This window comes from Eriocheir sinensis, chromosome 44 (assembly GCF_024679095.1).
Source record: "Eriocheir sinensis breed Jianghai 21 chromosome 44, ASM2467909v1, whole genome shotgun sequence".
Taxonomy (NCBI): domain Eukaryota; kingdom Metazoa; phylum Arthropoda; class Malacostraca; order Decapoda; family Varunidae; genus Eriocheir; species Eriocheir sinensis.
In genome coordinates, this window is record NC_066552.1 from 1,258,228 (window position 1) to 1,282,436 (window position 24,209).

At 42.8% G+C, this 24,209-nt stretch overlaps 2 protein-coding genes and 1 long non-coding RNA gene across 7 annotated transcripts; all 3 read right to left on the bottom strand.

Annotated features, from left to right (window-relative positions):
- Positions 1 to 238: 238 nt before the first annotated feature.
- LOC126980265 (uncharacterized) lies at positions 239 to 20,218 on the bottom strand. 5 transcript variants are annotated; one of them, XM_050829953.1, is made up of 13 exons: positions 20,072 to 20,218; positions 11,986 to 12,210; positions 11,691 to 11,797; positions 11,063 to 11,158; positions 8,434 to 8,524; positions 8,098 to 8,246; positions 6,616 to 6,735; positions 5,809 to 5,954; positions 4,878 to 5,056; positions 3,465 to 3,689; positions 3,175 to 3,302; positions 1,894 to 2,012; positions 239 to 815 (listed from the first exon to the last, which is right to left on the bottom strand). In XM_050829953.1, the coding sequence occupies exons 2-13, from the start codon at positions 12,101 to 12,103 to the stop codon at positions 410 to 412; spliced, it is 1,884 nt and encodes a 627-aa protein (XP_050685910.1). In that variant the 5' UTR covers positions 12,104 to 12,210; positions 20,072 to 20,218; the 3' UTR covers positions 239 to 409. The 5 variants fall into 5 exon arrangements, with proteins under 5 accessions (XP_050685910.1, XP_050685915.1, XP_050685914.1 ...); XM_050829958.1 differs by having other exon boundaries at positions 20,152 to 20,170; XM_050829957.1 differs by having other exon boundaries at positions 20,126 to 20,150.
- LOC126980266 (uncharacterized) lies at positions 8,599 to 10,685 on the bottom strand. The gene is made up of 3 exons (XR_007733027.1): positions 10,034 to 10,685; positions 9,684 to 9,734; positions 8,599 to 8,894 (listed from the first exon to the last, which is right to left on the bottom strand). It is a non-coding gene; the product is annotated as an uncharacterized LOC126980266 (long non-coding RNA).
- On the bottom strand, positions 16,173 to 19,560 carry LOC126980264 (meckelin-like). The gene has a single exon (XM_050829952.1). The coding sequence runs from the start codon at positions 19,380 to 19,382 to the stop codon at positions 16,380 to 16,382; it is 3,003 nt and encodes a 1,000-aa protein (XP_050685909.1). The 5' UTR covers positions 19,383 to 19,560; the 3' UTR covers positions 16,173 to 16,379.
- Positions 20,219 to 24,209: the final 3,991 nt, after the last annotated feature.

Sequence of the window (24,209 nt, forward strand, 5' to 3'; positions counted from 1 at the left end):
GGATTATACTTTTTTAATATTTTCCAGTTATACACTTTCATCAGTAGTAAAAATAATCAAGCTGGACAATGATTATAAGCTTAAGAAATTATATCCATTATTTAAATTCTTCCTTCTGTCTTTCTTTCCTTTCCTTCCTTTCTCCATCTTTTCCTTATACAGACAAACTCAAGCCCTTATATAAACCCTATCCTTACTTTCCTCTTTTTCCTTCCCTCTTCCTTTCTCACTCTCTCCCTTTTCCTTTCCTCTCCTTCCTTCCTTCATCTTTTCCTTACACAGACAAACTCCAGCCATTATATAAACCCTTTCCTATCCTTCCTTTCCTCCTTTTCCATCCCTTCCTTCCTTTTTACTCTCCTTCCTTCCTTCATCCTCTCCCTGCCATAACACATTCCACCAAGCTCCACTAACCACAGTTCACCTTCAGATACTTCAAATACAAACCATCCACTTCTAACATAGCACTCTGCAGACCTTTCCTCCAAGCCCTGTACTCCTCTCCCTTAAAAACAATGTCCCCCTTCCTCGCTAGCATCTCCTCCCTCTCCCTTGAATACCTCGCTGCGCTATCCTCTGTCCCTCTCCATCCTTCCTTCCTCTGTATCTTTGAGGATTTATTGGTTAGCTGAGCCTCCAAGCCGTCCACAATAAGGGTCGATGTCTCTTTTATTTTGGCCAGAAGCATGTGTTGAAGGGTGTGTGGCTGGGTGTCAGGGGTTTCGGAGTGAGGTGAAGGCAGGAATGATAGGCTGGTGTCCTTTGGGAGGGCGGCCAGAAGGGAGTGGGCCAGTACCATCGTCTGTTTCTCGTTCCTGGTGTGTGAAGAAGGAAGGGTTACTCAGACTAGGACATTAACAATTAACTCTGAAAGAAACTGAAGACAGAAAAAAGTATATCACAACAATATGGAACGGAAGAAAAAAGAAAACTGAACAAAACTAAAAGACACAACGCCAATCAACAATCATCAAGAATAAGTCATAAGTGGGAGCCATTACAAAGGCAATCCCACGCCTACTACTGGACTGGACTGGACTGGACAGGACTAAAATTGGTATTACATATAAGACACTTTCGCTTTTCACATCAGCCATTTCTAAAGGTCAAAGAGGGGGTCAGTTGGGTTCTAAAGAGTGTTTCTTCAGGTTCATGGTACAGAGGAAGGGTCAAACTACCACCAGGGTCATAAAACTACTCCTGGAAATGCCCACAACTCCTACGAAAGCCTTGTCAAATGTGTGTTTCTTTGGGTTCATGGTACAGAGGAAGGGTCAAACTACCACCAGGGTCATAAAACTACCCCTGGAAATGCCCACAACTCCTACGAAAGCCTTGTCAAATATGTGTTTCTTTAGGTTCATGGTACAGAGGAAGGGTCAAACTACCACCAGGGCCATAAAACTACTCCTGGAAATGCCAACAACTCCTATGAAAGCCTTGTCAAATATGTGTTTCTTTAGGTTCATGGTACAGAGGAAGGGTCAAACTACCACCAGGGTCATAAAACTACTCCTGGAAATGCCCACAACTCCTATGAAAGCCTTGTCAAATGTGTTTCTTTAGGTTCATGGTACAGAGGAAGGGTCAAACTACCACCAGGGTCATAAAACTACCCCTGGAAATGCCAACAACTCCTATGAAAGCCTTGTCAAATATGTGTTTCTTTAGGTTCATGGTACAGAGGAAGGGTCAAACTACCACCAGGGTCATAAAACTACCCCTGGAAATGCCCACAACTCCTACGAAAGCCTTGTCAAATATGTGTTTCTTTAGGTTCATGGTACAGAGGAAGGGTCAAACTACCACCAGGGTCATAAAACTACTACTGGAAAGGAAGGAAGAAGCCACAATTCACCATAAAAATTAAGGAACCAAAACCACTCGACTTACTTGGCGAGGAGGTCAAGGCTGAGGGTGTGCGCATCAACAGGGTACAGGATGAAGGCACTGTGCTGAAGGGGGTGGCTCTCTCGGGGGTGCAGGACGTACAGGTCACTCACGCCGGGCACCTGTAATAGAGGGCGTGTGGTGAGCCTTAGTAACAGCCCCACCAGAAGAGGGAGAGAGAAGGAGGGAAAGAGGAAAACATGAGAAGAAGAGAGTGGAGGAATGAGAGAGGAGAGTAGAAGGATAAGAGAGATGAGGAGGAAAGAGAAGGAGAGAGAGAGGAAGAAAGAAAATGAGAAGAAAAGAGAGGGAGAGAGTGGAGGAATAAGGGAGGAAAGTAGGAGAATAAGAGAGGGAGGAAGTGGAGCAATAAGAGAGATGAGGAGGAAAGAGACGGAGAAGTGGAAGAAGGAGAGGAAGTGGAAAAAAAACAGAGAGGGAGGGAGTGGAGGAATGTGAGAGAGGAAAGTGGAGGAATAAGAGATGAGGAAGGAGAGGGAGAAGTGGAGGAATGAGAGGAAGTGGAGGAAAGAGAAAAAGGAGAGAAGGAAAGAAAACGAGAAAAAAAAGAGGGAATGGAGGAATGAGAGAGGAAAATGGAGGAAAGAGAGGGAGAAGTGGAGGAAGAAGTGGGGAAAAAGAAAACGGAGAGAAGGAAAGAAAACGAGAAAAAAAGAGGGAGGGAGTGGAGGAATGAGAGAGGAAAGTGGAGGAAAGAGAGGGAGAAGTGGAGGGGGAAAAAGAAAACGGAGAGAAGGAAAGAAAACGAGAAAAAAAAGAGGGAGGGAGTGGAGGAATGAGAGAGGAAAGTGCAGAAATGAGAGGGAGAAGTGGAGGGGGAAAAAGAAAACGGAGAAGGAAAGAAAGACTGGTAAGGGAGACAACACTAAACATCACTCTCATTACAAAGCTACACTGGTATCATTACACAATATATTAACCTGTTCCGTTAACATTAACAATAAACAAAACAAACAAACAAACAAATAAATGAATACAGACCGCAAGAAAAAAACACGTCCGCCAAAAAACAATAATCAAACTTTTTTTTACAGCAGACGAGACAGCTCAAGGACACACAAACACACACACACACAAAAAAAAAAAAAAAAAAAAAAAATAAATAAATAAATAAATAAATAAATAAATAATAATAAATAAATAAATAAATAAAAATAAATAAATAAATAAAAAAGCCCACTACTTGCTGCTCCTAACTGCATGTCTATCTCATCATTCTCAGTTTCATATAAGTAAAACCAAATCAGTTCTTCCTGCACACACCTTGATGAGCTGGTGGTGCTGCGATACCTTGGCCAGAAAGCCGTTGATGGGGGACAGGAGGGACCGGAGGGACACGTGGCTCCGGACACTGGCAGCAACCAAAGCCACAGTGCTGAATGACACGCCCACTGCCGGCACACAACAGGGAAATAAGGATGAAAAATATCGTTAATGTTAATCATATTTTATCATTAACCCATTAGCAGCGACGGGCCAAATTTGTGGCTTTACCGTGTTCCAGCGATGGGCCAAATTTGTGCCATGATAAAGACCCCCAAAAATAGACTCACTTGTCTTAGCAGAGGCACAGTGCTCCCAGGAAGACGTATGTTGGTACAGCTCATGGGCTTCAAGAGTCACAGGCGGGATGGGCACCTGGTACGTCTGGGCCTGGGTACTGTCGCCGTTGCTCACCGTCTGACTGGAGCCTGGCATGTGTGGCCTGATGGTGTAGGAGAGCAACCCTGAGCAGGATACCGACGGCCCGCTCTTGAATGACGGGATATTGCACACGCCTAGGAAGGGATGAACTTATTATGTTGCTGCTGATTAGAGAGACAGAGAGTGAGAGAGACAGAGAGAGAGGAGAATGAGTGTCAGGTCAGAGGTTATTGGTCACACATGCCTAGGAAGGGATGAACTTATTATGTTACTGCCGATGAGAGAGACAGAGAGAGAGAGAATGAGTGTCAGGTCAGAGGTCATTGGTCACACACGCCTAGGAAGGGATGAACTTATTATGTTACTGCCGATGAGAGAGACAGAGAGAGAGAATGAGTGTCAGGTCAGAGGTCATTGGTCACACACGCCTAGGAAGGGATGAACTTATTATGTTACTGCCGATTAGAGAGACAGAGAGAGAATGAGTGTCAGGTCAGAGGTCATTGGTCACACACGCCTAGGAAGGGATGAACTTATTATGTTACTGCCGATGAGAGAGACAGAGAGAGAGAATGAGTGTCAGGTCAGAGGTCATTGGTCACACACGCCTAGGAAGGGAAAGTGAGTTGAACATGAAGATACGCAAATATACCAAGACTATGAGAGGACAGGCGAATGAAGGAAAAAAATAGGAAAAGGAATGAGGAAAACAAAAAGCCTGGTGACACTACTTGTATTGTTAACTGTATTACTGTCATTATCATTACATTCGCATCGTTAATATCAGAATTATTATTGCTGTCATTACTATTACTATGATCGTTATTTTTATTAGCATTTTCTTTTTATTATCCATATTTTCCCGTATGATGTTCGCCGGGCAATGAGTTTCTCCCACTTTTTATTTTTTTTTATTTTTTACATCAAAGGAGTCAGTTCAAGGGCATAAAAAAAGGAAACAAATATGAAAAAAAGGCCGCTACTCTGTTATCATCACTATCACTACTTATACATGTGTAAATCCTATAACATAAGAGAGGAGAGGAGGCAGCCTGAGGACACACACACACACATCCACAAAAAAATAATATATAAAAATGAATAAAATAAGAATACTAAATAAACAACAAAAAAAAAGGGAAACAGGAAGAAAGAAAGGCAGGAAAACAGAAAAGGAAACACAAACAAACAAAAAATGAAAGAAAAAGATGCAAAAAAAGAAAGAAAACAAAACAAGAAAAGATGAGAAACAGGAAGAAAGAAAGGCACAGGGAGACAGGAGAAAAAAAATAAATAAATAAATAAATAAACATATGACGCACCTACGACAGTCGCCCTCTTCCTGGGTCGGAGCAGCAGGGGGTGAAGGTGGTCAATGGTCACCCTGTCCTCCCCGGGCTGACGCGGCGAACTGTGTTTCACCGACTTGAGGACCTGGCTCGTGTGCTGCAGCGGCTCGTCCTCACAGCACAGCAGAAGCTCAAGCTCACTCACCAACAGCCTGGGACTCAAGATACAAGAGTGGACTGTTTTTGTGTCTGTTCTGTATATTGTATTTCTTTATAGGAGACGAGGAAGTTCAATGGTGGGAAAGGAAATCAGCACCTTTTCTTTGCTTCATTTTGTCTATGTTTCCTTTCTTTCTTTTTTCTTTTTCCTTCTTTCTCTTTTGCATCCTTGTTCTTTCTTGGTCTGTCTGTCTTTCTTTTTTTCCTTCTTCCTTTTTTTGTACCCTTGAGCTTCCTCCCTTCCAGTAAAAAGAAAAATACATATCAAAATGCCAGGGAGGAAGAGGCTATGGGAGATGTTCATTTCTTTTACAGGAGACGTAATTCCTTCTTCCTTTTTTGTACCCTTGAGCTTCCTCCCTTCCAGTAAAAGGAAAAATACATATCAAAATGCCAGGGAGGAAGAGGCTATGTATGGGAGATGTTCATTTCTTTTACAGGAGACGTAATTCCTTCTTCCTTTTTTGTACCCTTGAGCTTCCTCCCTTCCAGTAAAATGAAAAATACATATCAAACTGCCAGGGAGGAAGAGGCTATGTATGGGAGATGTTCATTTCTTTTACAGGAGACGTAATTCAAGTGAGGGAAAAAATAAAGAGGGAACAATAACAAAAAAAGCCCAGACATTGTTCCTGCAAAGCGTTTAGCAAAAGAAGAGTTCCCGATACTATCTTAATATCGCTCGGTATTCAATAGTCCGTCACCGCCTACAACACTACCTCCATATTAAAGGTAGCCTACTCACCGCTGGGCCTCATTCTGCACGTTGATCATGATGACCCACTTGTCGTGCATCACATTGTGGAAGACACGCAGGACCTTGAGTGGCCCCAGTGTGGGTTTGGGCGCACTCCCCTGCACCTCCCCAATGGCCACAGCTGCTACTAGGCTCTGGAGGACAATAGGGAAAGGTGTGCTAATATGGTGTTATTATTATTATTTTTTTTTTTACAACAAAGGAGATGGCTCAAGGGCAACAAAAAGAGTGAAAAAAAAGAGAAAAAAAAAGGCCACTACTCACTGCTCCCATAATAGACAAAAGTAAGGAGTGGCCAAAAGAGAGGTCAATTTTGGGTGGAGAGGTGTCTTGATGCACTCTTCTTGAAGGAGGTCAAGTCATAATCATCTACAAAAATACTACAATGCCTCTATAAGAAGAAAACATACTCATGAAAAAGGTAGGGAATGTTGGCTAAGATGTGTATGCTGTTTCAGTCAATACTCCAAAAATAAGAAAATACTCCAGGTTGTGAGTGTGTGCCAGTATAACCTAACCTATACAAAAGAAAATACTCCTGAAGATTGAGTGTAGGTATAAAAAAATTCCCTATTGTTATTATTGAAATCCATGTGAGGGCATCAAGGGAAACTAAAATATGATATAGACCCAAACAGAGAGCCATTAACAATTATATGCAGAGAAATATGTTTCCTGCTCTATTTTTATCTAATTTATGGGTAACATCTATTTTCTGTTTAATTTCTGGGTGGCATTTCGTATTTGCAGTCAAAAGGGAATCTATACAAAGCAGTTATCCTTCCCTTTCCTCACCTCTTGCCTGGAGTCCGCCTGTCCCTTCAGCCAGGACTGTAGCGCTCCGAGTTCCTGGGTGATGAAATTCTCCTTGGTCTTCCTCTCGTTCCTGAGCTGGTCTGCGTGCTTGAGTCCCCCCTGGAAGACACAACACAATAACTCTATAAGCATCATTAGGGCATTACTAGGTCCAAAAAGGAAGCATCTGAGAATAGGGGTCTTACACACACATACATTTGTTAACCCAGTAGCTGCGGGGATCATGTTTCTTAAAGGCCCCTCTAAGTGAGAATGATGAGAAAAAATCATCACTCACGCAAACCATTTCATAATATACATCAACGCATTTGTGATCAGTTTATGCATCATCTATTTTTGGGGGTTTATATCATGGCAAAAATTTAGCCCGTCGCTGGTACACGGTAAAGACACAAATTTGGCCCGTCGCTGGTACACGGTAAAGACACAAATTTGGTCCGTCGCTGGTACATGGTAAAGACACAAATTTGGCCCGTCGCTGGTACATGGTAAAGACACAAATTTGGCCCATCGCTGCTACATGGTACAGACAGAAATTTGGCCCATCGCTGGTACATGGTAAAGACACAAATTTGGCCCATCGCTGGTACACGGTAAAGACACAAATTTGGCCCGTCGCTGGTACATGGTAAAGACACAAATTTGGCCTGTCGCTGGTACACGGTAAAGACACAAATTTGGTCCGTCGCTGGTACATGGTAAAGACACAAATTTGGCCTGTCGCTGGTACACGGTAAAGACACAAATTTGGCCCGTCGCTGGTACATGGTAAAGACACAAATTTGGTCCGTCGCTGGTACATGGTAAAGACACAAATTTGGCCCGTCGCTGGTACATGGTAAAGACACAAATTTGGCCCGTCGCTGGTACATGGTAAAGACACAAATTTGGTCCGTCGCTGGTACATGGTAAAGACACAAATTTGGTCCGGCTACATGGTAAAGACACAAATTTGGCCCGTCGCTGGTACATGGTAAAGACACAAATTTGGTCCGTCGCTGGTACATGGTAAAGACACAAATTTGGCCCGTCGCTGGTACATGGTAAAGACACAAATTTGGCCCGTCGCTGGTACATGGTAAAGACACAAATTTGGCCCGTCGCTGGTACATGGTAAAGACACAAATTTGGCCCATCGCTGCTACCAGGTTAAGACTTTCATGGAGGTTGTGTTAGTAATGCCATGGGTAGTTTCATGAGGTTAGTGATAGTTTGGCAAGACATTCATGGAAACTTGACTCACCTCCTTTGTGGCCTTGAGATTTTATTATTATTTTTTACAACAAAGGAGACAGTTCAAGGGCATAAAAAGAGGAAACAATAATGAAAAAAAAAGCCCGCTACTCACTGCTCCCAAAAAGAGTACAGAGGAGTGGCTGAAAGAGAGGTCAATTTCAGGAGGAGAGGTGTCCCGTTGTGAGACCTGAAAGTGCCTGAGAATACCTGAGTGTCAATACCTACCTTGAACCTGTGCATGAGGGCCTGGACAGCATCTTTCTTCCCCCCTGCATCCTCCTCCTCCTCCTCCTCCTCTCCATCTCTATCCTCCTGTTGGACATCACTTCGGGTGTAGCTCATCAGTTTGGCATTGGACACCACCATCGACCTCCCTGGAATAAAAAAATAATAATAAATAAATAAAATAAATAAAGAATAATATAAAAATAGTAATAGAAAAAATAAAAGATACATAAAAGCAGAGGATTAAATAGGAGTTACACATACTTTAAAAATTACTTTGTCAGTCAATACTTCATCCCCATTTATGAAAGAGTTATCAAGGCAGTATTTCCTCACCATTCCCCTTGGTGAGGATGAGCTGCGGGGTGCCGGTGGCCTGGGGGTCTACCGAGGCCACGTCCTTCACCTCCTCCCACTCCTGCAGGACCTGGTGGATGGGGGACAGTCACCAACCTACACTAAATCAACCTTGACCCCTTGACTACGGATTCCCTTCAGTCAGACATCACCAAGCTACAGGAATGGAACAAAAGTGGCTGCTACAATTCAGTGAAGAAAAATGTAAAGTCCTGCACCTTGGGAGGGGATATCCAGCACACCAATACCACATGGGAAACACTCCACTATCCACCACAGAGGCAGAGAAAGACTTGGGAGTGTATGTTACCAGGCTACCAGTGAAGGGATATCCAGCACACCAATACCACATGGGAAACACTCCACTATCCACCACAGAGCCAGAGAAAGACCTGGGAGTGTATGTTACCAGGCTACCAGTGAAGGGATATCCAGCACACCTATACCACATGGGAAACACTCCACTATCCACCACAGAGCCAGAGAAAGACCTGGGAGTGTATGTTACCAGGCTACCAGTGAAGGGATATCCAGCACACCAATACCACATGGGAAACACTCCACTATCCACCACAGAGCCAGAGAAAGACCTGGGAGTGTATGTTACCAGGCTACCAGTGAAGGGATATCCAGCATACCAATACCACATGGGAAACACTCCACTATCCACCACAGAGGCAGAGAAAGACATGGGAGTGTATGTTACCAGGCTACCAGTGAAGGGATATCCAGCACACCAATACCAAATGGGAAACACTCCACTATCCACCACAGAGCAGAGAAAGACCTGGGAGTGTATGTTACCAGGCTACCAGTGAAGGGATATCCAGCACACTAATACCACATGGGAAACACTCCACTATCCACCACAGAGGCAGAGAAAAACATGGGAGTGTATGTTATCAGGCTACCAGTGAAGGGATATCCAGCACACCAATACCACATGAAACACTCCACTATCCACCACAGAGGCAAAGAAAGACCTGGGAGTGTATGTTATCAGGCTACCAGTGAAGGGATATCCAGCACACCAATACCAAATGGGAAACACTCCACTATCCACCACAGAGGCAGAGAAAAACATGGGAGTGTATGTTATCAGGCTACCAGTGAAGGGATATCCAGCACACCAATACCACATGGGAAACACTCCACTATCCACCACAGAGGCAAAGAAAGACCTGGGAGTGTATGTTATCAGGCTACCAGTGAAGGGATATCCAGCACACCAATACCACATGGGAAACACTCCACTATCCACCACAGAGGCAAAGAAAGACCTGGGAGTGTATGTTACCAGGCTACCAGTGAAGGGATATCCAGCACACCAGTACCACATGGGAAACACTCCACTATCCACCACAGAGGCAAAGAAAGACCTGGGAGTGTATGTTACCAGGCTACCAGTGAAGGGATATCCAGCACACCAGTACCACATGGGAAACACTCCACTATCCACCACAGAGGCAGATAAAGACCTGGGAGTGTGTATGTTACCAGGCTACCAGTGAAGGGATATCCAGCACACCAATACCACATGGGAAACACTCCACTATCCACCACAGAGGGAGAGAAAGACCTGGGAGTGTATGTTACCAGGCTACCAGTGAAGGGATATCCAGCACACCAATACCACAAGGGAAACACTCCACTATCCACCACAGAGGCAGAGAAAGACCTGGGAGTGTATGTTACCAGGCTACCAGTGAAGGGATATCCAGCACACCAATACCACATGGGAAACACTCATCTATCCACCACAGAGGCAGAGAAAAACATGGGAGTGTATGTTACCAGGCTACCAGTGAAGGGATATCCAGCACACCAATACCACATGGGAAACACTCCACTATCCACCACAGAGGCAGAGAAAGACTTGGGAGTGTATGTTACCAGGCTACCAGTGAAGGGATATCCAGCACACCAATACCACATGGGAAACACTCCACTATCCACCACAGAGGCAGAGAAAGACCTGGGAGTGTATGTTACCAGGCTACCAGTGAAGGGATATCCAGCACACCAATACCACATGGGAAACACTCCACTATCCACCACAGAGGCAGAGAAAGACCTGGGAGTGTATGTTACCAGGCTACCAGTGAAGGGATATCCAGCACACCAATACCACATGGGAAACACTCCACTATCCACCACAGAGGCAGAGAAAAACATGGGAGTATATGTTACCAGGCTACCAGTGAAGGGATATCCAGCACACCAATACCACATGGGAAACACTCCACTATCCACCACAAAGGCAGAGAAAGGCATGGGGCTATATGTTACCAGGCTACCAGTGAAGGGATATCCAGCACACCAATACCACATGGGAAACACTCCACTATCCACCACAGAGCCAGAGAAGGACCTGGGAGTGTATGTTACCAGGCTACCAGTGAAGGGATATCCAGCATACCAATACCACATGGGAAACACTCCACTATCCACCACAGAGGCAGAGAAAGGCATGGGGCTATATGTTACCAGGCTACCAGTGAAAGTCAAATCTGTGCCAATCGCAGCGGACGGGTGAAGCGTTCCACCGAGTTGATCATTTTATTCTTATTTATTCATTTATTTATTTTTTCATGTGTGCGCCACTCACCTTCAAGTCAGTGTAGGCCATCAGCGCAGCCTTCTCCGACCTGCACACCAACACCACATACCGCTGCAGAGGCTCATAGTCTTGATGCACCACAATCTGAACAGAGGAGAAAAAATATTATTATTAGTATTATCATTATTATTATTACAGTCGTCCCTCAAATAGTATGGTTTCCAATAGTTTGGTTTCTGTTTTATGTGGATTTTCATAGAAGATTTTTTTAGGATTTTCAAATTTCCCGACGTGCAGGAAATTTAAAAATCCTTATAATCCTTAAAATCCATATAAAACCGAAACCGAACTATTGGAAACCGTACTATTTGAGGGACGACTGTATTATTATTATTATTATTATTATTATTATTATTATTATTATTATTATTATTATTATTATATTATTATCATTACTATTATCATTCTTGCTTAACATCCTAATTTTGCCTTGAGGGGTTAGATGTGTCTCTCAATATACAGATGAGGAATGCATTATAATTTTAAGATAATGTGAGTATGAAAAATAATCTGAGGCAAAAAGGCCATTGTAAGAGCTTGAAGATAACGTGAAAATGAATATCAAAGTAAAAAAAGACTAAAAAATATAAATAAAAAAATGAGAAGTGCAACATACCTTGGTGACGTCCTTTGGTGCTGGTGTCGAGCGGTGCACCGAGCCGCCCACCACCTCCACCAGGTGCCCGCAGCGTGTGGTGAAGAGTGTGTGCTTCCTGACGGCCTCTGAGGAGTGAGTGTAATGCATCAGATACTCATCAGATCAGATACTTGTCCACAAGAATTATTATTTAGGTTAGGCAAAGTTTTATTCCTTTACGTGAGGTTAAGGCTTCTACTTCTCCTCAAATAACAGCTGACGATGAAGATGCAAACATGACAGAGAAAAACGAGGACATATTCCCTCTCCGTACCTTCTCCCTCCAGCTGTTCCAAGGCGCTGGAAACCCTGAAGAAGGCGGCTTTGCAGGTGGCGGCCGTGTCGAGCTCTGGCGGCACCTCAGCCTCCACTGTATAGCTGACACACTCCATGCTACTGAGGCACTTGCTACCACACTAGATATTGACAGCCACTTCTAAACACCAAACATTGTTGCTACTCTTCTGTCAGGAGGTGCAGCATAAAGGATTTCCCGGTGCTACAGTCGGTCAAGAAAGTAAATACATATATGAAAGGATGTAGAAGTGACTCCAACCATGCTTCGATATTGCTCTTATTCTTCACTCAGGAGGTACAACAATATCAACACAATAGCATAGCATGAAGGTATATCTCAGCACTACAGTCAGTCCATAAAGTATCTAAATGCATGAAAGGGTATTTGAACCTAATGTAACACACCATCACAATATTGCTGCTAGCCTTGTATCACGAAGTTTCAATGCATTACAGAGGATCAGAGAAAGGCATAGCAGCGTTCTGGCCAGGCACTTGACGTAAGACAGATATGGCATCACACATAAGAATTCTCACAACTAAGGCACTAGGCTAGACAGATATAGCATTGCATCGTTTTGGCTTGGGACCAATTGTAACCATTAAAAAAATATACCTACATATATAGTGCTTTATACAGTGGTGACTCCAGGATATCTTTATAGGGAAGGTTTTCTTAGTGCAAAATTGTGCCAGGAAAAATGAGAAATTGTTATAAGTTAATATGGGGGACTTTTGAATATCCCTGATCCCTCCCTGCTGCCACCACCCTTCAGAGGCACTAAACTTGAGGCAGATGTGGCATTACACGTATAAACTCAACTTACAGATAATGGAATAAGTGCTAAGACTAGATAAGACTAGACTAGATAAATGGAATGCATACTATGACTAAAATAAAACTAGACTGGATGAGATACAAATGACTAGAATATACTGGGCTGGATAATAGTACGTAGTAAGTATTCTCAATGCCCAAACCACAAATACAATAAGTTGGAAAGTTTCGTTTAGTCTGCGCAACATCTGTGGTCATATGCCGGAGAGAAAAAAGTTGGAAAGTTTCGTTTAGTCGGCGCAACATCTGTGGTCATATGCCAGAGAGAAAAAAGTTGGAAAGTTTCGTTTAGTCTGCGCAACATCTGTGGTCATATGCCAGAGAGAAAAAAGTTGGAAAGTTTCGTTTAGTCTGCGCAACATCTGTGGTCATATGCCGGAGAGAGACAGAAGGGGAAGGAATTATAGGAGAAGGGAATTTAACAGACCCCAGGAGACGGGACACAACCCCCGATTAATACCTGGTACCCATTCACTGTTGGGTGGACAGGGGCGCAGGGTATCGGAAAAGCCGCCCAACAAATACAATAAGCCAATGTTAATGTACCGTACCAATTCCATATGTCATTATTTGCTGCGACATCCCAAATAATGACAGTTCCATAGCTATGATCCCAAATAATGACAGTTCTATAGCTATAATCCCAAATAATGACAGTTCTATAGCTATGATCCCAAATAATGACAGTTCTATAGCTATGATCCCAAATAATAACAGTTCTATAGCTATGATCCCAAATAATGACAGTTCTATAGCTATGATCCCAAATAATGACAGTTCTATAGCTATGATCCCAAATAATGGCAGTTCTATAGCTATGATCCCAAATAATGACAGTTCTATAGCTATGATCCCAAATAATGACAGTTCTATAGCTATGATCCCAAATAATGACAGTTCTATAGCTATGATCCCAAATAATGACAGTTCTATAGCTATGATCCCAAATAATGACAGTTCTATAGCTATGATCCCAAATAATGACAGTTCTATAGCTATGATCCCAAATAATGACAGTTCTACAGCTATGATCCCAAATAATGACAGTTCTATAGCTATGATCCCAAATGACAGTTCTATAGCTATGATCCCAAATAATGACAGTTCTATAGCTATGATCCCAAATAATGACAGTTCTATAGCTATGATCCCAAATAATGACAGTTCTATAGCTATGATCCCAAATAATGACAGTTCTATAGCTATGACCCCAAATAATGACAGTTCTATAGCTATGATCCCAAATAATGACAGTTCTATAGCTATGATCCCAAATAATGACAGTTCTATAGCTATGATCCCAAATAATGACAGTTCTATAGCTATGATCCCAAATAATGACAGTTCTATAGCTATGATCCCAAATAATGACAGTTCTACAGCTATGATCCCAAATAATGACAGTTCTATAGCTATGATCCCAAATAATGACAGTTCTATAGCTATGATCCCAAATAATGACAGTTCCATAGCTATGATCCCAAATAATGACAGTTCTATAGCTATGATCCCAAATAATGACAGTTCTACAGCTATGATCCCAAATAATGGCAGTTCTATAGCTATGATCCCAAATAATGACAGTTCTACAGCTATGATCCCAAATAATGACAGTTCTATAGCTATGATCCCAAATAATGACAGTTCTATAGCTATAATCCCAAATAATGACAGTTCTATAGCTATGATCCCAAATAATGACAGTTCTATAGCTATGATCCCAAATAATGACAGTTCTACAGCTATGATCCCAAATAATAACAGTTCTATAGCTATAATCCCAAATAATGACAGTTCTATAGCTATGATCCCAAATAATGACAGTTCTACAGCTATGATCCCAAATAATGGCAGTTCTATAGCTATGATCCCAAATAATGACAGTTCTACAGCTATGATCCCAAATAATGACAGTTCTACAGCTATGATCCCAAATAATGGCAGTTCTATAGCTATGACCCCAAATAATGACAGTTCTATAGCTATGATCCTAAATAATGACAGTTCTATAGCTATGATCCTAAATAATGACAGTTCTATAGCTATGACCCCAAATAATGACAGTTCTATAGCTATGATCCCAAATAATGACAGTTCTATAGCTATGACCCCAAATAATGACAGTTCTATAGCTATGATCCCAAATAATGACAGTTCTATAGCTATGACCCCAAATAATGACAGTTCTATAGCTATGATCCCAAATAATGACAGTTCTATAGCTATGATCCCAAATAATGACAGTTCTATAGCTATGATCCCAAATAATGACAGTTCTATAGCTATGATCCCAAATAATGACAGTTCTACAGCTATGATCCCAAATAATGACAGTTCTACAGCTATGATCCCAAATAATGACAGTTCTATAGCTATGATCCCAAATAATGACAGTTCCATAGCTATAATCCCAAATAATGACAGTTCTATAGCTATAATCCCAAATAATGACAGTTCCATAGCTATAATCCCAAATAATGACAGTTCTATAGCTATAATCCCAAATAATGACAGTTCCATAGCTATAATCCCAAATAATGACAGTTCTATAGCTATAATCCCAAATAATGACAGTTCTATAGCTATGATCCCAAATAATGACAGTTCTACGGCTATGATCCCAAATAATGACAGTTCCATAGCTATAATCCCAAATAATGACAGTTCCATAGCTATAATCCCAAATAATGACAGTTCTACAGCTATAATCCCAAATAATGACAGTTCTATAGCTATGATCCTAAATAATGACAGTTCTACAGCTATGATCCCAAATAATGACAGTTCTATAGCTATAATCCCAAATAATGACAGTTCTACAGCTATGATCCCAAATAATGACAGTTCTACAGCTATAATCCCAAATAATAACAGTTCTATAGCTATGATCCTAAATAATGACAGTTCTATAGCTATGATCCCAAATAATGACAGTTCTACAGCTATAATCCCAAATAATGACAGTTCTATAGCTATGATCCCAAATAATGACAGTTCTATAGCTATGATCCCAAATAATGACAGTTCTATAGCTATGATCCCAAATAATGACAGTTCTACAGCTATAATCCCAAATAATGACAGTTCTATAGCTATGATCCCAAATAATGACAGTTCTATAGCTATGATCCCAAATAATGACTTTATAGCTACGACTAGACATGGCTATTCCTACTGCAGCATCAGATATAGATACACCATTGTTTACTTCAGCATGATAAATAATAGTGAATAATGATTAGTACACAGCTACAAGACAGCAAGGCAATGGACAGCTTCTTCCTGACTACATAAAAGACACTGGTAGATGAGTTTTCTCCAATTACATAACATTACAAGTCAATTACAAGCACATAGTTATCCTTATTATAGTTATGCATGGGTATAACACAATGAGGCTCCTTCCCATTACGTATAAAACACTATGCGATGAATTTCCTCAATCACATAACATTACACTACCTTACAAGCACATTAGAAGCAGCGACAGTTGTGCATGGCTATGATACAACAGCGCTCCACCTTTCCTTCCCTTACATCAAGAACCGCTGATCCACCAGAGTCTTATGAACCACATTGCTCCGCCCCAAGGCACTGCAAATTCTCTCCATGACCATCACCGCGATATACGTCACAATGGCCGCCAGTACGAAGTCACCCGACACGATATCGACGAACGTGAACAGCAGCATCTCGAACAGCACAAACGTCGCCTCGTGCCCGTAGAAGAGGACTCGTCGGAAGGTGTGTTTGTTGTCCCGGAAGAGGAGGCAGCGGTCGTCTGTCTCCTGAAACTCAAGGTCCAGGAAACTCTCAAGGAACAGTTTCTCCTTGATGATGTAGTCGAGGTTCTTGAGTGCGTGCTGGAGGAACATCCCGAAGAATCTTTTTAGAGCCTCGTGCGCCTGGAAACTCTGCTCCAGCTCGTCCGATGCCATTCTGATACGCCCTGCTGGTCTGCCGAGTCCGCCACGTCTATGTAACGGCTGGAGAATCGTGTCGTATTTCTCACGGAACTTAGTCGTGACGGAAACCTCGAATGTCTGGCACTCGCTTGACGGCTCGAGACCTCGGTGGCCGCACAGGTCCTCCTCCTCGCGCTTCATCTGCTCGTAAATGGACTGCATGTCGACATCCGCGAACCCATGAGCCGAGCGTCCGTGGATGTAATAACCGTACATCTTATGCTCAAGAATGAAGATGCTGATGTTGGCGATGGAGCAGAGATCGATAAGCTGCTGCAGTTTGTTCTCGACGTAGCGCTCGTAGAACACCACCTTGAACAGCCACTGGGCGATGATAAGGGAGAGGTAGATGGACATGCTAATGGCGAACCGACACACGAAGCTTTGAGGGATGCTGTCGTTTGTGGCGTCATTTTGAAAGCTGCTGTCTGGGCTCATTCCGGCAAGGTGCTCAAACCCGATGACCTTCAGAAACAGGAGCGTCAGGAACAACTGGAGCTCGACGTTGACTTTCCGATGCGTCTGGAGTTCGTTCCACTCATTGGCGATGAAGTACGTCCGCCAGATGCTGATTGGCTGTTCAACTCTCGGCTTTACATCCTCGTCCTGGTTCAGCTGTGGGTGGGGTATGGAGTTACGTGCTCTCGGTTGCTCCCAGTCGATGATGAACATGTCAATTGTGATTTGGACGTAGATGATGTACAGGACCTGGACGAGTTTGAGGATGCATGCAGCGATGAGGTATTGCTTGATGATGCTCTCCTGGTTCTGCGTCAAGAGGAAGAGGTGCACTACATCCTGCCGCTTGAAGAACACCGCCCAGTAGAGACAGGCGAAGAACATGACCAGCCAGAACACATTAGCAAGGTTCCCGCACACCACGATGAGGAAGTGGAAGATTGTCGGAATGTCCAGCCCCACACGACCACACCGTCGGAACCAGCTCCACGTGGCTACGATTGACCCCAGAACAGCAAAGCAACTCATGACCCCAATGGCGATCGATAGGTCTCCTTGTATCTTGGAGAAATTCATGGTGTACTGGACCCTAAGACTGACCTTGACCTTACTATCAGCCTCATACTCTTCCTCGTCAAGTTCGGCATAGGTTAGCTTTATCAGGGGAGGGTAGATTAGGCCGTGACCCTCCCCCTCGCGTAGCTGTATGATTATTTCCATGTTATTGACATAGCGCACAACCTTGGCTCTCTCGACACCATCCCAGCCGTTCCGTGATGTGACTGCTTCCCTTCCGCTTAAGTTGTCAACTAGGAAGAACCTCCGAGTTAGTTGCCACTTCATCTTACTCTGTTTATTCAGCCACACTCCGTTTTCTTTGTAGTTCCTGTTGAGTACAGGCACGGCGTACATCATGTGCTCATCCTCGTCATAGTACTGGATATAAACGTCGTAGAACACAGTCTCGTACTTGTCCATAAGATCACGAACGCCGAGGAAACACGTCTGGGAGAATGTCGTTCCAAACTGCACTATGGAGCTGAAACGAAAGTCAATCATCGGGCAGAGAGTCAGCACATCCTCAAGCCTTCCAAACGCTACCAGGTGACCATCCGCTGAGTACTTAGCGACGGTGAAGTTGAGTTTCGCGTTCGGGTCGCCGCCCCTAAAGCTGTACGAAGTCTTAAGCTTGGTCTTGCCGGTGTAGACGTTCGCCTCGCCTTCAGGGTAGTAGAGCCACGGAACATGATCGGGCAAGGTGACGTAGTTCTCCCCAAACTCCTCGCGGTAGTACTGGCAAGCGTTGAAGTCGTCATCGAACTCGTAATGAAGCAGGACGCACATGTTCCCGAGGGTGTGACAGGCGGACTTGTTCTGGCGGAAGCTGCAGGAGTGAGCGGCGGCGCGGAAGTGTGTGGCGAGGAACGACGACTCCACGGCGACTCCACTCTCAAACTGGACAGTGTAGGTGCTCTTTCTGTCAGGGATCTTCGACAGCTCTGTCAGGGGAATACACGTGCCTCCTAACTCCTCATGTGTCTCAGAACATGCACATTGGCCATTCCCATCCGCATAGAACGACACATGACATGGTACACACTCGCCATCCCCCGGTACCATATCCTCCGAGCACTCCACACATGTCATAGCCTCAAGCGACGTCCCATTCAGGTCCTTATCGAGCATGACCTGCGACGGGGGACAAGGCTCGCACTGCCCTAGGGTCTCATTGTAGGACCCTAAGCAAGGGACACATGACATCCTATCGCTGGAGGTTACATGTTGCGTTGGACAGGCCTCGCACACTAGCTCGCCGCCTTTATAAATTGACTTATAACCAGGTAGGCACTCGCAGGTAAACGGGTCATCGTAAACAGACTGGCTAGGCGGACATTTGGTACACTGGAGGCTGATGGTGTTGAAATACTCATTCTCCTCACACATTGACATATCGTGGTAGGTTATGAATTCAAGGTTTTGGGAGTGTGTCAAGTGGATGAGGAAATAAAAACCAAGTGTCAATTTTTGTATGGACATGATGATAGTCTTACACGAGTCTTGACAGCTGAGACAAAGGACGGACAGATTAAATGGTGTGTAAGTACTGGGCATATGTTCCTTGTTAGTTAGTTAGTTTTTATTTTATCTTCTTATTTCTTTCCTTTCAGTTTCCTTCATTTCAGTTCCCTTGTACATATATAGTCTCGGACAATTTACAGTTTTACCCAACCAACGATTTTCTCACGTGGTTTATGTTTTTCTGGTGACAGATGTAGTGAACTGCATGATTTTGTACCTCATTTCTGTCGCATATGTCTACTTTTCGAGTTATGCCTCTTTCTTGAGTCTATTCTTCTTGTAAGTTCTGATACATGTTTTAACTGCGTTCCTTGTGAGTTCTTTATCTTATCTTCCAACTCGTACAGATAAGAACATCAGTCATCTCTTTTCTCTTTTACAGGCAAAACTACACCCAGTTCTCCTTTATTAACTGTTTATTTCAAATTATATCACAATTAGTCACTGGATTAGTACACAAGCAACAACAACACCTTACACGAGTCTTGACAGCATGGGCAAATAACTGGTAAAATGTGTATAGGTCTAGGGTGCCCAGTTCTCCATCTTCTTTAACCAGTTGGGCTTTACTTCAGTGTTCTTTTCATATTATATCATTATTAAAGTCACTAGATCAGCACACATGTCGCCTGTAATGCTTTAATCAGCTTCGTGACCCAAGCATTCCTCCTTTTATCTCATCCCTTCCTCATATTTCAGGGTTTGTGTGTGTTTTTCTTTACCGTGCTTGCTTTTCACACTCATTTAATGCACTCGAGTCACTTATAAACGTTTACTGGCGGCGGTTTCCTTATATTTGTACAGGTAAGGCCACACAGGTAAGCCGCCACACAGGTAAACAAACAAGCTTCACCCACCTGCCTTTCTGCCTTTCTAACGGGACTCTTTGTTTTCCTTGTTTGTTTCTTGTATTTCCTTGCTTTCGCTATATCTAATTTCTTTCTTGCTCTGTGTATGGCTGCTTTGTGTTATTCTGATAGTTTTTGTTGCTTGAGTTTGAGTTATCGAAGGACTATTGGAGTTGGGTGGGTTTTTATTTGAGTTTCCCCTACAAATGGGTTAATATTTTTTTTTTTACTCCTCTGCTTGTCTATAATTATCTTCTTTGTGTCTTTCGAAGATTTGTTTCCTTCAGACCATACTTCATTTGATAGATTTTTCCCTTGTTTAAGGTCCGCCGGTTTTATTTTATTTTTTCTAAAGTTGCCCCTTACAGATGCATCATTTGGCGTAAAGCAGGTATAATATAGTGCAATATCTATCTAATTTCGCTGTATACAAAAACTATGGATGAGACGTTATCAATATATTAGTACTTTTGAGTGTTGATGCGTCCGTTTACCCAAGAACTGGCTGAGGGACTTTTATCATAGTCTCCCCTACAAAGGCGCTAATTTTGTAGAAGACCCCTCCACACAAGTAAACAAAAATGATAACAATAATAATAGCTTGTGGATGTTATGTATAATTTTCACCAGGTTTCCAATGTAGGGCCATCCATCGACAGCCCTAGAAAAGAATGAACAGGCAGAATAGCTGGGTATGTTGCCCGCCGACTGCGCGCGATTCGAACCCATGGCTGGTAGTTATGCACGCTAGCCACTGCACCACGGAGACTCATAACAGATCCAGGAAACTCTAAAAAAAAATGTATAAATGGAGTAGGTGTCTATTTCTTTGCTCATGTAACATACAAACGCGTAGAAGATAAGGATTGAGGAAGATTGTGAGCGGGTAGGTAGAGGGACTTTTATCAGTGAAATAGAAAAAAGAAAAGAAAAATAGAAATAGACAAATATACAAGCAGACAGGAAGGCAGACGGACAAATGAACAGATAAACAGAAAGAAGCTGAAAAGTCGTCGTGATAGTAGTAGTAGCAATAGTAGTAGTAGTAGTAGTAGTGGTAGTAGCAGGAAGTGGTGGTGGTGGTGATGGTGGTGGTCGTCCTCTCAAAACTCCTACCAAGCGGAAAATGGATTAATAGCTTGAAGGACTTGAAGGATCTCTGTTTGTAGGACCCCCCGGGGAGCATCAAGGGGCCTCCACGCACTCCTGCAGGACACGGGGACGTCGCTTGCCCCACACGTGCCCGGAGAAGAGTGAAGGACGCTTCAAGGATGCCTCTAGGATGCCCCTCTGTAGGATCTTCACAAGGATGCTTCACAGGACATAAGGATTTCCACCTCCTGTCCCTCACGTGAGCCAAAGGATGCTTGAGCTCTCGACAGGCAGGGCAAGGGCTGAGGAAGAACTCTCTCTCTCTCTCTCTCTCTCTCTCTCTCTCTCTCTATCTATCTATCTATCTATCGGGCTAATATAAATAATTGACAACTCCGCCTCCCTTCCCATTGGCCAGCGTGACTAAATGTGCGATAACTCATTTAGCAATACGATAATCAGATCAGCTTTCAGAACAGCTATGCTTCCATTCGCAAAAATATCAATGAGTAAAGGTTTAGATAATGCACATAACTGAATATCGTGTTCTTGTGTGTGGGTGGGACAGTTTAGGTGTAGTGCCGACTTGCCTGATGGGCGAGCCTCCCATAACCCACCTAGCTATTGATGTTCCTCTTTGGCCGACTGGTAAAGGAGTGGCTCTCCCGGTACGCTGGTCGCGGGTTCGATCCCCGGCGCCGGCAAACCTTTCATTGTCTGGATTAATTTCTCGTGTGTTTCGTGAGTGTAGTAAAGAGAAAATTCTGGCATTTCATAGGGTCAGAAATCTGCAAATAAGTAACCTTCACTAACCTGCCACATCTTATCTCATGTTTCTATATTCTTCTAACACAATACAACCTCACACTGGCTTTCCTTATAATCTGGCATGACTAGGAAAGAAAACGCTAGAGAATTACAAGCAGAAGTTTCTAATCTTGCCATAAAACCTGCAACAAGTCGATAACTGTAATGCTGAGTACAACAATCTGGCACCGCTGTACGAGACTGGCTCCAATGGACGTAATGTCAACACAGCGCCGCATAAACTGAAATATTTAGTGTTTTACGGCAAGATAATAAACTCCAGCCTTCATTTCTCCATCATTTAAGTGCCTAGAGACTCCATAGAGTAAGAAAATGCAGTGTGGGGGATTATTGTGTTCGTAATATAGAAGAAAAATGAGAGAAGAATGGACAGGCTGGGGTTGGGTACTGTTTTGAATTCAGGCCGTTGTTTTTTTTCGGTTTTCTTTGCTGTTTTATTCGTTTGGCTGGTAATTATTAGGTTCAAGACACGTAGCCTACTGTTCTCGTCTATTACTCTACCTCTTATAATTTTCTTCCATCTCCCTCGCCTCCTTCCCAGCTTTCCTACCTCTTTCCTTTTCTAAGTCCCCCTCCACTTCCAGCCTCCATCCATTTTTTGTTCCTATCGTCTTTTTTCCTTTTATCTTCCTCCTTCTCTAATTTCTCACGCCTCATTTATGGTTTTGGGGTTTGTCTAGCCTTACACCCGTGGATATTGATTCAAAGCTCTTATTGTCTATTGATAGTTTTGGTGTTTATCTAGTTTTTCACCCGTGGATATTGATTAATGACGTAGATATAATAAGTAAAAATTCAAATCTCCACTCCACTCTCTCCCCCCCCCCCGCCTTGTTAATTATTAGGTTCAAGGCTGGTTAGGTCAGGTTCGGGTAGGTCAGGTTAGGTTAGATTAGGTTAGGTTAGGTTCCCACACATTTCTGGATTATTTTCGCCATTGCTTTGATCTCTAGGCCTACACTCTTTCCCATTTATTTCCAGGAGGTTTGAAGGTTAGCAGAATACATAAGTGATAACGGAAAAGCATTTGGTTAAGTAAAAAACGAGATATTAGTGCGTGCGTTTATAAAATCATTCTTACCGTAACCGAAAAAGTGTGTGATTGAAGGAAAAGATAAGAGAGAAAAAGAGGAGAAAAAGGAGAAAAGTAGAGGAGGTTTGAAGGTTAGCAGAATACATAAGTGATAACAAGAGCATTTGGTTAAGTAGAAAACGAGATATCGGTGCGTTTATAAAATCATTCTTAACCGAAAAAGTGTGATTAAAAAAAAAGATAAGAGAGATAAAAGAGGAAAGTAGTGTGGAATAAGAATAAGAAAATAAATATGAGCATGTGATTTATTAGGAAACACAAAGGCTCGCATTATAAGACATTTCGCTGCCCAAGAACACATATTTGACAAGGCTTTCCTAGGAGTTATGGGCATATCCAGGAGTACTTTCTTGACCCTGGTGGTAGTGTGACCCTTCCTCTGTACCATGAACCCGAAGAAACGCTCATTTGAACCCGACTGACCCCCACTCTGACCTTTAGCTGATGTGAGAATCGAAAGTCTTATAAAATAGTGACTAGTGTGTGATGAAGCGGAAGAGTGTGTGTGGTTAAGAAAAAAAAAATATTAGAAGAAATATAAGAGGAAACATGAAATACAAGACTAAAGAAGGATAAGAGTGTAATTCTAGGAAAAACAGTGTATGCTAAGCAGAAAATAAGAACATAAGAACATAAGGAGTCTGCAAGAGGCCGGTTGACCTATACAAGGGATCAAGAGGAGGAAGAGGAGCCATGGGTTGACCACATCTCCGAGGCTACACACATCAAGCTAAGAGGAAGCCTATTTGGAGATGCCTATTTGGGGTAAGTGTTCATATTTTTTTTTTGTATTTAAATGTGGAACTTCTGTATTTTTTCTTCCCTACTGCAGGAATTTTGACTGGGAAGTGTTGACGTGCATTTTTCTGTTGTATTTTAACACGGAAATAAATTTTTAATGTATCCCTTGTTGCAAGAAGTTCAGATTCGTTTTATTCGTGTTCATATCCATTTTCTATTGTATTTAAATGCGGGAATTCTGTATTTTCTCTTATTGCA